The sequence below is a fragment of the Engraulis encrasicolus genome, chromosome 7 (genome assembly GCF_034702125.1).
Source record: "Engraulis encrasicolus isolate BLACKSEA-1 chromosome 7, IST_EnEncr_1.0, whole genome shotgun sequence".
NCBI lineage: Eukaryota > Metazoa > Chordata > Actinopteri > Clupeiformes > Engraulidae > Engraulis > Engraulis encrasicolus.
The window spans coordinates 42410604-42426883 of record NC_085863.1 but is presented as its reverse complement, the minus strand read 5'-3'; the positions used below and the strand labels follow the sequence as shown (position 1 = coordinate 42426883).

The 16280-nt window shown below is 45.4% G+C and overlaps 2 protein-coding genes across 2 annotated transcripts in view; one reads left to right on the top strand and one right to left on the bottom strand.

The window, feature by feature from the left end:
* The window catches only part of mdh2 (malate dehydrogenase 2, NAD (mitochondrial)), a 9146-nt gene extending 2815 nt beyond the window's left edge, over positions 1-6331 (bottom strand). Inside the window, exons 1-5 of the mRNA XM_063203606.1 lie at positions 6138-6331; positions 3233-3401; positions 1248-1331; positions 761-870; positions 37-162 (exon numbers count right to left, since the gene is read on the bottom strand). Of these exons, the coding sequence (XP_063059676.1) occupies positions 37-162; positions 761-870; positions 1248-1331; positions 3233-3401; positions 6138-6200 (552 nt within the window). The 5' untranslated portion in view covers positions 6201-6331. The remainder of the gene's footprint in view (positions 1-36; positions 163-760; positions 871-1247; positions 1332-3232; positions 3402-6137) is intronic.
* Positions 6332-6971: 640 nt separating this feature from the next.
* ska2 (spindle and kinetochore associated complex subunit 2) lies at positions 6972-16214 on the top strand. The gene is made up of 5 exons (XM_063203604.1): positions 6972-7150; positions 13650-13730; positions 14755-14968; positions 15229-15357; positions 15845-16214. The coding sequence occupies exons 1-5, from the start codon at positions 7118-7120 to the stop codon at positions 15871-15873; spliced, it is 486 nt and encodes a 161-aa protein (XP_063059674.1). The 5' UTR covers positions 6972-7117; the 3' UTR covers positions 15874-16214.
* The last annotated feature ends 66 nt before the right edge of the window (positions 16215-16280 follow it).

Genomic DNA, 16280 nt, shown 5'->3' with positions numbered 1-16280 from the left:
AGACACACGTCCATATGAACACACGTGTTGCGTTACCTTGAGCTCTGCGACGAATGCGTTGGCCCTGACGATGTCGAGCGTGGTGACTCCGAAGATGCGGTTGGGGTTGTAGGCACCGTGCTTCTTCATCACCTCTGACGTGATGGGGATGGTGGAGTTCACCTGGGACACACACACACACACCATTATCATTACTGTACCTCCAATGTGATGGAGATGGTGAAATTCACCTTGGAACGTACGCACACACACACCTTTTTTGTGTGCGTATGTAGCAAAGAGAAAGAATTTCCTCTGATTGCAAAACCAATCTTAAGGATGACAATACATTACATTACACATATGAAGACTTACAAAATCATGCAAGCACCCTTTTTGATTTTCACATTTTATTATCGGAAAAGACTGTTCAGACGTCCTATTATCTATGTGTGAATTCTTGCCATTCAAATATTTGGAGAACATGTTTTTAAACCTATATAAAAGGAATTTAGCAAGGCAAATCACTACACTGCCCAATACAAAAATGTCTATTTCCAAGAACAAAATGGATATACATATTTTACAACAAAGCTCTTCATGCATGTACACATTATAAACTATACAATATTGCCGTATGCCTATATTGACCTGACGTGTATGTGTGCAGATGCTCATGTAGATACGAGTATGAAGGTTGAAGATTTCAGAACGTTTCAGTTGCTAGTCCAGAAAGTGTGCGTGTGTGTGTGTGTGTGTGTGTGTGTGTGTGTGTACATACGGGGTTTGCGATGATGCAAATCATGGCTTGGGGACAGTTGCGAGCGCAGGCGTCTGCCAGTGTGGCCACGATGGTGGCATTGGTGTTGAACAGGTCATCACGAGTCATACCTACACACACACACAGTTCAAACATAGGCAAACACATACACACAGGAGGGTTACAAATAAACACAACAGGTCATACAGAATCACACACCACAGTGGTCACAATAAACACACACCACATCACACCATAACCAAACACACACACACACAAATACAGGTAAGCATACATACATACATACATACATACATACATAGACCTTGAGTCATACCTAAACATGTACGCACATACAAAAACCATGGGGGTAATACCTGCATACACACACATAGCTTCTCCCCCCTTCCTCTTTCTCTGTCTCACACACACACACACACACACACACACACACACACACACACACACACACACACACACACACACACACACACACGACGTGTCCCACCTGGTTTCCTGGGCACTCCAGCGGGGATGACCACCACGTCACATCCAGACACAGCCTCATCCAGCTGATCAGCTCCCATGTAGCCTGAGGAGACACACACACACGCGCACACATTACATACACAATTAATTAGAGGTGCACCGAAAATTCGGCCGCAGAAAATATTCGTCCGAAAACACAAAAAAAGACACTTTCGGTTTTCGGCCAAAAGCCAATTGAGAGGCCGAATCGGAGGCCAAATACAAAATGAATAGAAAACGGGCATTAATGACACTAATTTCAGTTTAACTCTAACATTTGAAGTCTTCAAATGCACATTTATTTTCTTTCAAAAACATGTCAAAACATATATTGTGTAACCCGTAGATTTAAGCAATATTTAAAAATAGTGAAAAACCTAACTTTTCATAAGTGGTCGTAGAGACCCAGTTGTGTGTGTGTGTGTATGCACACGCTACCTTTGACCTGTGCTTTGATGCAGGGCTCCAGACTAACTTTTTGCACTGGTTGCACTGGTGCGCCTAAACATTTTTTTTAGGTGCACCAGCACAAAATTTAGGTGCACCCAAATGTTTTCACCACCCCATACACACACGCACCTCAGCTTTAAAAAATAATAATTACAAATAATAACAATAGCAATAATAATAGCAACAATAATAGAATAAGACGAATTATTATTATTATTATTATTATTATTATTATTATTATTATTATTATTATTATTATATTATTGTTGCTATATTTTAAAAGACCTGGAGCCTTTCATGTGCTATAGGCTAGTCTCCCAAATGTGCTCCTTATAAAAGACATGACAGTAGGCTACCTAACTAACACATCTTGGATACAAGCAGTTTGGCTGGTAGAAAAGACCAAATTAGTAGCCTTTTAGTCAGTATGTGACTAGTAACATCAACATACCAGCCTTTTCTGCAATAAGGCTACGCACACGGCACAAGCACAGAGTTACAATATGAAGATAGATGGATGGATGGATGGATAGATGGATGGATAGATTTTTTTAACAAACCCTGCTAAAAATGTCATGATTTTTAAAATCATTAGACACAAATAGCCTAGCCTATGTTTACAGTGGAATCTGAAGTGAATTGGGTTTTGTCTATTTCCCCGTTTTTGAGCGCTCTCCCTCTGCATAATGATTGTGGTATCTTAGCAAGCGGTACGAACAGACACGACAGCACTAGTGCGCTCGCTCGCTCACACACACTCTCTCTCTCTCTCTCTCTCTCGTGCTGTCTCGAGGTGCATGAACGCCTTACCGACTGATAGGCAGTATGTAGCCTGCCCTAGTCGCTATCAAAAAACTGTCACAGAGGTGAGTCCCGACAGACTAGCGCGTCACCTGTTCTTTGGCCAGCTCTGCACGCGGCTGAAACGGGCAATTATCAGCAGCACCCGTCTGCGTTTTTGTGTGGCAGTGTTTAATATCCGCTCAAGCCATTTAGTTTCCCCCCGTGATTGTGACTCTCTCTTGTTTAAAATAGCCTCAAGTCATTTTGCTGTTTTTACCGTGATTGTAACTCTCTCGTCCGTTGCAAAACTCGCCTGGTTGAGAACACAAAACTCGCTGGCACATGTGAACTCGGATAGTTGAGCGAAGTCGAACATTCTATTCTGAAACGTCGGGCTGCCTGTGAACGAGGAAGGGGGAGAAAGCTACCGGTAGTTCAGCGGAGTTGAAGGAATGACCGCATCGACACGTTTTATTGTGTGATGATGGGCCACTACTGTAGAATGACTATTAATTTTATGTCTATTAAAACGTTTGTTTGGTAATTGATTTTGTTCTACTGATGGCTGGTCGCACCAGTGCGCCTAAAAATATTTTTTAGGCGCACCATTGAAAAAAATGGGCGCATATGCGACCAAATTGGTCGCACTCTGGAGCCCTGTGATGCCAGTTGTGTGTGTGTGTGTGGGGGGGGGTGTTTGTGGTCATACAGAGCCAGGTGTGTGTGTGTTACCTTTGACATGTGCGCGGGTCTCGATGTGGCTGAGGTCGGCGGCGACTCCAGGCGTGTGTGCAATGTCGTAGAGTGACAGCTGTGACACCAGGGGACTGTTCTTCAGCAGCAGGGACAGGGGCTGCCCAATGCCACCTGACGCACCCAGAACTGCCACCTTGGCATTGTTCTACACACACACGAATAGAAAACACGCATGTTATTTGTTGACCACCCGTCACCTGTGTGGTATAGTCCAGTATGTGTGATGGTGCCCCTGGCATTTAGCCACCTGTAGTCAGGAGCTGTTGGTTAATGTTTACCTACACACACACACCCCTCTCAGTGCTGTCTTGCTGCAGATGTCATCCAATCCAATGTCTGATAGAGAGACAGAGAGAGAGAGGTGGAGAGAGACAGAGTGTGTGGTGTGGTGTGTGTGTGTGTGTGTGTGTGTCAAATGAGAGTGCTCTTCCCTCAGTCAGTTTGTCTTGAGCAACACTGCAGCTCTTATCAGCAGCTGAGGTGGACACAGGCGCCTGCCTGCCTGCCTGCCTGCCTGCCTGCCTGCCTGCCTGCCTGCCTAGACTGGGCAAGGTTGGACTGGGCCAGGGCAGGGCAAGAGAGCATAGTGCATAGATAGACCCATAAATTATGGGTCTAGGCCGGGCATGACATGACAGTACAAGGCAAGGTGGTATGTTGTAGGTCAGGGCAAGGTATGGTAGAGTAAGGTAGAGTAGAGTAGTGTAGTGTAAGGTGGGCAAGGTCGTGCAATGTAGACTTAAGGCAGGCCACAGCATGCCCAGAGTCCACTGGTACAGCTGCATTGTAAGGACTGCAGACAAGAGGAAGGAGATTATAACCTCTAATGCAGTGGTGCTCAAACTGTGGTACGTGGTGTACCACTGGTGGTACTTGGAAGATTTTTTTTGTGTGCATTGATTTGAAGGCTGATCAAGTTGTTGCCGTTGAAAATGTCTCTCTAATGTCTCACATGCTGTAATATTGAATTGTATTGCACTGAATGTGACCATAGCTATTGATGCCATTATGAACCTCTCCTGTATTGACTGGCAAAAAGTGAATATGGAAGGCCTTTACTGCGATATTCTTATGATGGTTGTCAAGGTGGTACTCAGAGAACAAAAAGTTTGAACCACTGCTCTAATGGCCTTCCATGTCTTTGTTCTGGAACTAGAACTAGAGAACTGTAGAAGCCAAGAGGGCTGCCATTCCCTCATAGAATACTAACCACACCTCAATACTACTGCTATTGGCTTGAATACTACCACACCTCAACACAACAGCGCATACTGCTGCCATTATGTAGATCAGTACCCTCAGTGCTGCTCTGACTCTGACTGGTAGGGCCCGTACAGGAGGATGTGTCCCATATCAGCACTGCCTGTCCCCTAATAAGCCCAGAGTCAGACATACAGAGTGGGAAGTGTGTCCCTTCGCATTTTGCTACTAGTGACTGTCCTATAGCTAGTCCATACAGTAGGGAGTACATGTCCTGTCTCCATCGCCTCAACGGAAAGGTCAAAGGGTAGATCTCTCACACACACACACACACACACACACACACACACACACTACTGCCATTCTTCGTGGACGACTACTTCACAGCAAGGCATGGAGTCTCTTAATGTCCTCCAATGAAAAGGTCAAAGGGAAGAGGACATATTCTAATTTAGGCAGTAACATTGCTAAAGCCGAAAAGGGAAGAGAACATGGGCAGCAGCACCAACCTTAACAATGATGACAGAACAGAGAACATGGGCAGTAACCTTGGATACGGGTTGGGACAGGTCACATGGAACCCTGGGCAGCTTACAGCCACCACGAGCACTGTGTGAAATTACACCACAACAACTAACTGCTAAGAAGTGAATTGCTTAAATCGCACTTGGCTTACGACATACAACGGAGCCGAGAATGCAATTAGTCGCATTTGGCTTAGGACACATACATGCATGCATGCATGCAACAAGTCGGGAACAGACGGAGATGTCGCACTACTAGTGCTACTACTAGTTCTACTGCTGCTGTGGCTGTTGCTACTACTACGCCTCTCACACACAGTTGGCATTTTTCTCAATGGTCGTGTCCGCTTGCTTGAGGAGACAGTTTCCAATGTCAAGTCCTCAACGACAGCTGATTTCTCAAAGGCCGTACATCGTCAGCTTTAGCCACGAAGCTATCATAGCTAGTTGAGGCAACCTTAACTGACCGCAAGGCCTAGTCAAGTCACATGCTAAAGCAGACTTAACGAAGCGACATCACTCCCCCAGTCACAGACACACACGCTTGGCTGACACACTCGAGTGGGTTTCTATGCAGCACGACTCCAACCTCGAGTGATCTCTCTTGACGCATCATGCGTAACTTTAACGGGATTTACCGAAGATCCGGCCTACGTTGTCTGCACAAGGGATCAAATGTGTGTATCGAGAGTCTGATCCGACCCCGGTATAATAAATCGGTTTAATTGACATGGTTAATGCCCAGTGCTATTTCCTTGGCACCGGTTCGCATCTGTCATACATTGACCTTTCAAAAGCACAGCTAGTGCCTGGTGCGCTACCATCACAGCTAGCGCTGACAGATTAGGTGACCCTACGATGTGCCTGGATACAGTGTAGATTCGAATCTCACATAAACATCACACCGTTGGCACAGTTAGTTGGACATATTCCCAGCACTACAAGTCGGAGTTGTGTACTCAAGAGGTCTAAATGAATAGATTAGGCCACGAAGAGTGATGCACTTGACAGCAATGTACCGTTAGCATATTCGGTTGCCAATGGTAAAGCAATGCCAAAGCCAGGCTAACCAATCCAGCAGCGCTAACATAGCTAGCCGAGCTAACTATGCTAGTCACTGCTACCATGGCTGTTATCAATCAAGCTTTATCTCTCACCTGTGATGAAGTGGACAGACTGCGGGCCACACTGAGGGTCGGTCTTGCGACGCGGGAGAACATCTTCTGTGTTGAGTTTTGGGGTCTTACTTAAGAGAAAAACTAAGAAAAGGTATCACTTCTCTCCCGTGTGACTCCAACGTCCTCTACCACGGCAGCCCGGTAGTCGGTCGAGAACGATGTACGTGCTACCAGACGCTTGAAGGCTCCATAGGTTACGCAATTTTCTGACAACATCTGTGATTGGATAAACTCATACGGGCTTCTGCAGTGATTGTCCAAAATGCTTGTCAGTCATTTTATTTAGGCTCAGATTGACCTACCGAAAAGGGGGATGGTGAAAGCTCCACTATTTAAACTCATAGCGCATTCAATGTCCACCAGGAGAAGTACAGTAAAATCAGTCTTGAATACCTCAATAAAAGGACTTTGGTTACTGATGCACCAGGCATGTTTACAAGTGACATAGCATCAAAATGTCGGGGTTCAAAGTCAAACAATTGACTAACTGATGTCAAAACTAATTTATTGGGGTTTTACAGCATTATCAGATACGCGATTCAACCTGCATTAGAGATGGTATCTAACAATCATCTCTGGCTGTATGATTCACACACACGTTTGAACCCACAACCAATGATCATTGCGTCCAGTCCACGAGGGTAGAACTACACCTGTAATACTGGACAAGAGAAATCTCATAACTGTTTCGAGACGCCCAACCAACAAGAGAGGTCTCTTTGAAGGTTTTTCCAATGTAAGTTTGCGAGTTGCGTCTAAAAATGCTCCAACCTTCATGGTTTTGCAACCGCCCCCTTTTCATTACTAGATGAATTTACTGCGGTGGCCCCTGACTGACCAATCCCGTTCCACTATTCCTGACAGCCAACCAATCACAGCTGGTTTCTCAGGCGCTGTTGGCTAGCTTTACATTGACGGAGCTGCTTCAGGAATGTAAACTATTCAACAGTCGGGCAGACATGGACCTAACAGTTGATAAACTGGAACAAATGGTAAGCCTTCTTGCAGCCCTAATGGTAAATATATGGACGATAGCCGGACTATCTACCATGTGTTAGCAACCTATGTGTTTTTGAACTGATGTTTTGCGTTATATTAGACGGATGGAAGATGTAACATTGGCTAGCTAGCGTTAGCTCCCTGGTCGCGAATCAAATAGCCTTTCTACACATTTTTTCCGTGGCTTCCCTTTCGCTTGCATTCGGCTGGAAAGGGTGGGAAGGCTAGGCAAACGACTGCATGCATCCTTTACCCGTACGACACATTTCCCCACCCGTGCCAAAAGTGGCCTACCACCGTGCGTTATAACGCAAGCATGGCACCGCGCGGTCACCAGGCGAATGTTTATTTAGATATGTGAGGCACATAGTGGTCCCTCTGCTGAGAAGGGACACGGAGTACAGGAAGGCCCCGGGACCGCGGCGCGCTCCCACTACGTGACCGTTAATTTTCAAAAAACATCAACCTTCACAGCGTGCACTAACAGAAAAAACACATATTGCATCCCCCCATTAATATCCGTCGTGTAAATGTAGAATGTCTGGCAACGCTTCAAGACATTGTTGCATATATTCGCTGCAAATTCAAATGCTGGACGGTGGTGTGCTAGCTAGCCAGTGGTTGCAGTGGTGTGGTTTAGCTCCACAGCTAGGTGCTAGCAGGGCTGCCATATAACATGGAGAGAAGCAACAAGCTCGCTGCTGGCGCGACTGCGGCTGAGAAGTGGCAGGACTCGGCGATCCTCCGGTGGCTGTGTCCAACATAATGCCTCACACCACAGCAGGGTCTGAATCTTCCATTGCCATCTTTGACTAGTGGCCCATTAAGGCATTTGCAATAAGGGGAATATTATTGCTTGATTACTAGTTTAAATGCAAATATAATATTGTCATTTTACAGATGTAAAACCATTGAAATGTGCTTTAGCATGAAATCGGTACGCCAATAAGCAGCAAGTGCTACAGACCCAGTCATGCACAATATTGACTATATGGAGTAGCCTAGTAGTGTGACGTACATACAATCCATGTGAAATGCATAGTGGCCAATGTGGGCTAGACATGAACTATTGGGTATTTTAAAGGACTGAACAAAACATTAAATGGGCATTAGTCTTGGTTTTAAAATAGATTCTACTGGTGTCCCTAAGACATTTTGCGCCCTAGGCGACCTCCTTTTGCCTGTGCCTTTCACCGGCCCCGGATGCTGACTATGTCCTGTCTTGTCATCCACCTGCCTGTTAGACGGTGGGCTAGATTTCGTAGCTCCTTTAGAAAACGAGTTTCGTTCTCACTCTCGAGTGGCAACTTGATTTTTCTAATATTACCTCCTGACAATATGTAAAGCAATATTCTGGCTGTTGCCACGCTGAAAAGTTGCACGTTTATATTAAAAAATAATGAAAATAAAAAAGACTGGGGGTGACGTCACATAATGCACAGTCAATGGGAAGTCTCCGCCCCTCAAAGTTGAAAAGGGAATATTTATCCGCATATCGGGCTTTTTTCATGGGCAGATAATTCACCTAATCATTGAAACAAGGTAGGCATTTCATTCCTGACCTTTTACCGATTACTGGAAAAAATAACACAGCTTGCATTTCTTTACTGACACATAGTTTTTTGGCGAATTGATCTACCCCCGTCACCTCATTGCTCTATTGCTTTGAGGGAACATACCTGTCCTCTTTTTGACATTTATCTCTCGTTTCCCAATGATGGTCAGACAGTCGAACACTAACAGCGAAAAAGAGCACTTCTGAAAGTTTGAGAAAAATATTTTTTTTTTGCATGTACATAACAAGTGAGCCCACTTACCCCCCAACTTGTTACTTTTTGCTATGAAATCTGACGGTTCCGGGTAGCATGCACGCGCTAGCTGTATTCTGCCTCGTTGACTTTGCATTGACGTGACGTCACTCGGTGGGCTATTTTTTTGTTGTCATTTTTATAAATCAATGTGCAAGTTTTGAGGATGGCAACAGTCAAAATGTTGATTAATGGGTTGTCAGGGGGTTATATAAGCAAAAATAAAGTTGCCACTCGTTAACACCAACGAACTGACAAGATATGAGACTGGGCCCACCACCTATGTCTGTCCATCCAGTATCCAGTCTTCCTCCAGTCCACCTGCACGTCTCTTTGTCCGCCTGTCCCTCCAGCCTGCCTGACTGTCCGTCTGTCCAGTGTCCCTTTGACGTTGTGCTCCTGGTGACTGCTAATGGAAGCAGTGCAATGTTAAAAGGGCATTGGTCAGACCCTCCTCTCCGAAGCACTTGACTGGCTAGGGCCCTTCCAAGGAGGGGTATCTTCTCAGGGTTCTTTGGCTAGTCTTGTGAGTTGTGCAAAATGTATGATATTAAATCTGAAATTCTGTCACTGGTAGTTTGCAAGAGGTCGCTGTACGGCTTGTGTGCCAGCATTCGCACACAAATGCCTTTCATCCAAGTCAATGGTGCGTCTTCTATTCCAGCGCGACTGATGATGACCTTCTTCATTATGCATTTTGTTACTGGTGCGACTTTGGAAAATTCAGCATACATGATATGAGTGTTAAAAGGCTGCTCAGCTGACCTCACACTCGCTCCCCATTGGACCGCTCAGCTGGCTACTCGCTTCCCATTGGACCGCTCAGGTGGCAACTTGCTGCGTATTGGAAAGCTCGGCTCGGCTGCCCGCGGGTGCTCTGACTTCATTGCACTACTGTATGAGAGCGCTAGCAGTGCAATAGTATTGTCAAAGCGTCCGAGAGTAGCCACCGCTATGCTAATAGAACATCAGCCACATGCTACGCTAAACTACAGGACATCAGCAGTACGCTGTAAGCATCAGCACTATGCTACAGCACATCAAATGCTATGCTACATCAGCACAATGCTACCAAACATTAGCCTAATACTGCACTACACTACGGGTGCATCCCAATATGTGACCTTGCCTCCTCCACTTGCCTCCTCCACTTGCTTCTCGTCATGATGACATCACTGACAACAGCATTAAATTTCAATATCTTGCAAAAGCTCAATTGTTAAGTCTTTTTCTCATTTGCAATTGGGATGGTGAATGAAAAACAGTCCCTCAAAAGTTGTTGTGGCGAGGCTGACAGCTGGGAAACTTTATCGTTTTCTCCACGGAGGAGGGGCCAGGAGGCGGGACGAGGAGACAAGCACAAGTGGAGGAGGCAAGGACACATATTGGGATGCACCCTACAAGACAGGACAGGTAGGCTTCAGGTGACCATGCAGCAGATTATCGTTGATTTGATATGATTACTAGATGCTGCATTGACCACCCCTTTGGAGTGGAACGAATGGCTCAAGTCAGATCACGGCCATTTTTAGGCGTATCGCTTTCATTAGTTGGTGACGCATTATCTTGTAAGTGGGGATAAAATAACTTGCATGAAAAACATGGGGATACTGCACCAAGACTGATCTTTCCTCCTGATTGCTCCTGATCGCTGGGGCCCTATCAGTATTGTCTCTGCTGTGCTGTGATGAGTAGTGCAATATTGCTTATAGGGTTTCAGAGCTCAGGCAACACCACCTGTTATGAATGAGTTGTGCAATATTGCTTATAGGGCTCCACTATACCGGTGCAGGGATACAGTACTCCTATGCTACCCTATCCAGGTTCAGGGGGGGATAATGAACTAATCGGGCATCTTGTGCACACCAATGACTGTGAGAGAATCGTGTAGGGCTAACAATGTGAACTTCATGGTCTAGCTAGCATCTGCCGTCCGGGGCCATTAAACCATTAAAAAAAGCTCAAAGTGGTTTAAGACTTAATTTGAAGAGCTCTTTTCCAAAATGAGATATATCCATTTTTATAGAATGTTGCGAAATTGACATTTTTGTATTGGGCATTCCATTGAAATGCATTGCAAAATTTATTTTTATAGAGTTTTAACAAATTTGAACGGCAAGAATTCACACATACAGTGCCCTCCATAATTATTGGCACCCCTGGTTGAGATGTGTTAAAAGCCTTAAAATAAATTCAGTGTTTATTGCAGAAGAATACTGTCACACTGAAAATTGTAGGAAAATGTAGCCTTCAACTCAAATGAATTGTAAGAAAATAAAAAAAATCCCTGACTAAAAAATAATTATTTTTCATTAAATCACCTGTTCCACAATTATTGGCACCCTTAACAATTCCCAGGAAATAAATATAATTGAAGCATTTCTGTCATTTCTACAGTAGTTTACAAAGTTTACCAGAGTATGTAGGAACATTTAATTAGTAATTCATCACTTCCTGTTTCCCTGGGGTATAAATATGACGTGACACCGAGGCCATTTCTCTTATCCACTCTTAAACATGGGAAAGACAAAGGAACACAGCATACAAGTGAGGCAGATGTGCGTCGACCTTCACAGGTCAGGCAGAGGCTACAAGAAGATTGCCACTCAACTGCAGCTGCCCATATCCACTGTGAGAGGAATAATTAAGAAGTTCAAAACAACTGGAACAGTGGTAAACAAGCCTGGACGAGGACCCAAGTTTATTTTGCCACCACGCACAGTGAGGAGGATGGTAAGAGAAATCAAAAGATCTCCAAAGCTCACTGTTACAGAATTACAACAAATGGTAGCATCCTGGGGTCACAAAGTCTCCAAATCAACCATCAGGCGCTGTCTACACGCCAACAAGCTGTTTGGGAGGCATGCACGGAGAAAACCTTTCCTCACTCACAATCATAAACGCAAGCGTCTGGAGTTCGCCAAGCGGTATTGGGGCTTCAACTGGGACCGTGTGCTTTGGTCAGATGAGACCAAGATTGAGCTTTTTGGCAACAAACACTCTAAGTGGCTCTGGCGTACCACGAAAGATGTGCATGCTGAAAAGCACCTCATACCCACTGTGAAGTATGGGGGTGGGTCAGTGATGCTGTGGGGCTGTTTCGCTTCCAAAGGCCCTGGGAACCTTGTTAGGGTGCATGGCATCATGAATGCTTTGAAATACCAGGACATTTTAAATCAAAATCTGTTGCCCTCTGCCCGAAAGCTGAAGCTGGGTCGTCACTGGGTCTTTCAGCAAGACAATGACCCTAAACATATGGCCAAATCTACACAGAAATGGTTCACCAGACACAAAATCAAGCTCCTCCCATGGCCATCTCAGTCCCCTGACCTCAACCCTATTGAGAACCTGTGGGGTGAGCTGAAGAGGAGAGTACAGAGGAGAGGACCCAGGTCTCTGGATGATTTAGAGAGATTCTGCAAAGAGGAATGGCTGAAGATCCCTCTTTCTGTCTTTTCCCATCTTGTGAAACATTATAGGAGAAGATTAGGTGCTGTTTTGTTGGCAAAAGGGGGTTGTACAAAATATTAACACCAGGGGTGCTAATAATTGTGACACACATTATTTGATGTCAAATAATTATTTCTTTATGTGGGATTTTTTCCCCACTGAATAAATGCACTTGTATTGAAGGTTGGATTTTTCTCTTTTTTCCATTAAGGTCCCATATTATTTAGAAAAAAAATAAAATAATTGAAAGCTAAAAAACACATCTTATCCAGGGGTGCCAATAATTATGGAGGGCACTGTAACTGAGATGATAGGACTTCTTAACAGCAGTCAATTCCAACAGTCAATTCAAATATTAAAATGCAAAAAAGTCAAAAATGGTGGATATAGTGTTTTGGAAAATAACTCTTAATTTGTAGCCCTGACATTTAAATCACAATGTTAGGGGACTTCCTCAGTCAACCGTTGATTAAATAGTTTGAAATGAGAAGATTGCACTGGCTGAGCTAGCCAAACCTTGTTTTAGTCATTAAAATGGCACACCATTCAATGCTATGTGGACTGCTAGCCTACCTTTTTTTTGTACCGTTAAAAAAAAACACCTCAAACAGCCTCACCCCTTTGCGGATAGATTAGAGTTCCCTGGCATTTAAACCACAACATTTGGGGGCTTCGAAGGTGGAACACATTGCTTGCTACAGTTTAAAAGTGAGACGACCGGCTACCTATCCTAGCCTAGTCAATCAATCACGTCAGGCAAGTTCTAAGTTAATTGGCATACGTACAACCCAAATCACGCTCTTTAGGGACTGAAATACCTGATTATTTAATTGTCCCTTAGGGGTACCCCCACATGATATGATATGATATGGGTCATAAAACACTATACTGGGTCAGGGGTACTCCTATATTACTGGGTCAGGGGCAGCAGGCTCTACTACTCTACTCAGTCAAGGGCATCCCACTGCTGTACTCACACACCTTAAGTTAATTTTGACAGATGGATGACAGATTATATAAGGGCAGAGAAGTATAGAAGTTTAGATTACCGAAATAACAGATTACGAAAGTGTAGTTTCTACGCTTTCTGATTAGTGTGTGCGTCTAAAACATGAAAAAAATCAAATAATATCTGAATGCATGAGGTGTTGTGGAATGCAGAGGTGGGTCTCCTAGACATTTTGTATAGTGTGTGTGTGTGTGTGTGTTTGTTAACTCGTGTTTGTGTGTGTAGTTCCAGAATGCAGAGGTGGGTCTGGAGGTGGTGTTTCGCCGCATGAAATGGGAGATGCAGCAGGACAACAACACTTACTCGGTCAGCACACACACACACACACACACACCACAACAACTCTTACCGCAGAGATTCACCAGCGGCGACGCGATTCAAGCGTCAGAGTGTAGCAGCAAGCGATACGAGCGATTGAGGAGACAAGAGTATGTCCGTACAGGCAGAAGGCAAAGCATTCAAGCATTCCCATTGGCTGTGGTCACTGACCTCTATACAGTCATTGGCTGTCGCGGCTTGTCGCCGAACCGCGTCATAGAAAGCTGAAAAGATTTCAACTTCAAATTGTCGCGCTCATCGCGCAAATCGCTCTAGTCTCCAGAATCGCTTTTGTCTCTCGACTCAATACAAAGTCAATTACTTCCGTCGCTCGACTCGCTCAGATCGCCGCTGGTGTATTTCTGCGGTTACCCGGTCAGCACACACACACATGCACGCAATACACACATGCACGCACGCGCACACACACACACATATACACACGCACAAACGCAATACACAACAACTTTTACCCAGTCAACACACACACACACATGCACGCAATACACAACAACTTTTACCCGGTCAGAACACACGTACACGTACACATGCATAACGCAACACTACATCTCTTACCCAGTCAGCTCAGCGCGCGCACAAACAAACACAAACAACAACTCTTAGCCGGTGTCCTGTTGATACGGGCTCCACATCAAGTTTAGCGCCTTTTCGCAAGGCCGTGTGAATCGATAGAGGCCACTGTCGATTTAGGTTACTGGTAGCTCATCTTGATGAAGACGCCCATCTCGGCAGAGCACCGGCCAACACACACACACTCCTACCCTCCTTCTCTCTCTCCCCCCGTTGGATCCCATATTGATCCTCTTGGAGTGTGATCATGGGACCACACACACACACACCTCCTCATATTCATATCCTCTCTCTCTTTCTCTCCCAGGTGGATCCCCTATTGGTCCTCAGGAGTGTTATCATGTGCAGGGATCACACACACTCCTCCTCATATTCATATCCTCTCTATCTTCTCTCCCCCCTCTATCTCTTTCTCTCCCAGGTGGATCCCCTATTGGTCCTCCAGGAGCTGGATCACGTTAGGGGTCGCGTGTGTCAGCTGAGCTCTGAGCTGCAGTCCATCCGAGAGGAGAAGAGGAGGCTGGAAGAGGATGTCAGCAGCAAAATGCAGCGCATCACACACATACACACAGCAGAAAATAACAGACACAACACTGCTGTTGTACAACCCACACAACAACAGCCACAGCAACAAGGTGAGAAAAGGCACATTACTCTTTAGAGAACAGCACAGGTGTGTGTGTGTGTGTGTGTGTTTACTGATGGTATTCTGTTTGGTGTGTGTGTGTGTTCACTGATGGTCTTCTTCTATTTGGTGTGTGTGTTTACTGATGGTATTCTGTTTGGTGTGTGTGTGTGTTCACTGATGGTCTTCTTCTATTTGGTGTGTGTGTTTACTGATGGTCTTGTATTTGGTGTGTGTGTGTTTACTGGTGGTCTTGTATTTGGTTTCTAGAAGCCCCTGATGTCCCTGAAGCCCCTGCTGCCCAGAATCGGCGTGACAAGAACGGCCAGCCGACACACAAGGGAGGAGCCAAGACAACCAATCAAAACAGCAGAGGAGGTGGCAAGAAAACCAACACAGGCAGGTCACACACACATACACGCGTTAGACAGGCGGCACGAAGGACACACACACACACACACATACAAGACAGATGGCAAGAAGAACAACACATGCAGGTCACACACACATACACGCGTTAGACAGGCGGCACGAAGGACACACACACACACACACATACAAGACAGATGGCAAGAAGAACAACACATGCAGGTCACACACACACACAGAGTCTAGACAAGCCGCCACAGCTCAGCTCAGACACACCAACACTAGACAGCGTGTATATTGTTTGTTGTGTGTGTGTGTTTAGTCAATGGTTTGCTCTTTAGTGTGTGTGCGTGTGCGATTTGGAGTCTTTCGTGTATGTGCGTGTGCACGCTATTGAAATACTGAAGTAGTGTGTGCGTGTGTCTGTATTATTTGAGTGTGTGTCTGCGTGTGCTGTAGTAGTTGTAGTTGATAGTTGTGTAGTGCTGACCTTTCCCCTTCTGGCCTCTTCCTCCAGGAGCTCTGAGGAAGCACAAGAACCTCTGAAGGACCCCCCTGACCAACACACACACACACACACACACCTATGAAGATCCTCAGCACTGCTTCATCCTCCATCCCTCTTCTCTCCACCTGTCACCATGGAGAATGTGTTATTGTGCGGTCATTGGCCAGAGTAGCTCCATCCTCCAGTCTGTTTACCCATGCTCGATGGCTGGCTGGCAGTGCTGCCCTCTGGAGGATGGGAGTGGGGCCTCAGCTGCTACTCAACTGACTACCCGCCTCTTACTGGACATCCACAACGGGGCTTGTTAACTATTTGCTAGTGGTTTTCCTGAGTCACCAGCCATTGAGCTTTTCTACTAGCTCGAGTTTTGTTGTAAAGTTGAGAGCCACTGATCTGCACTATCGGCCTCCTATATGTCCACTGGGATGCTGGCGGCTGCTCAACC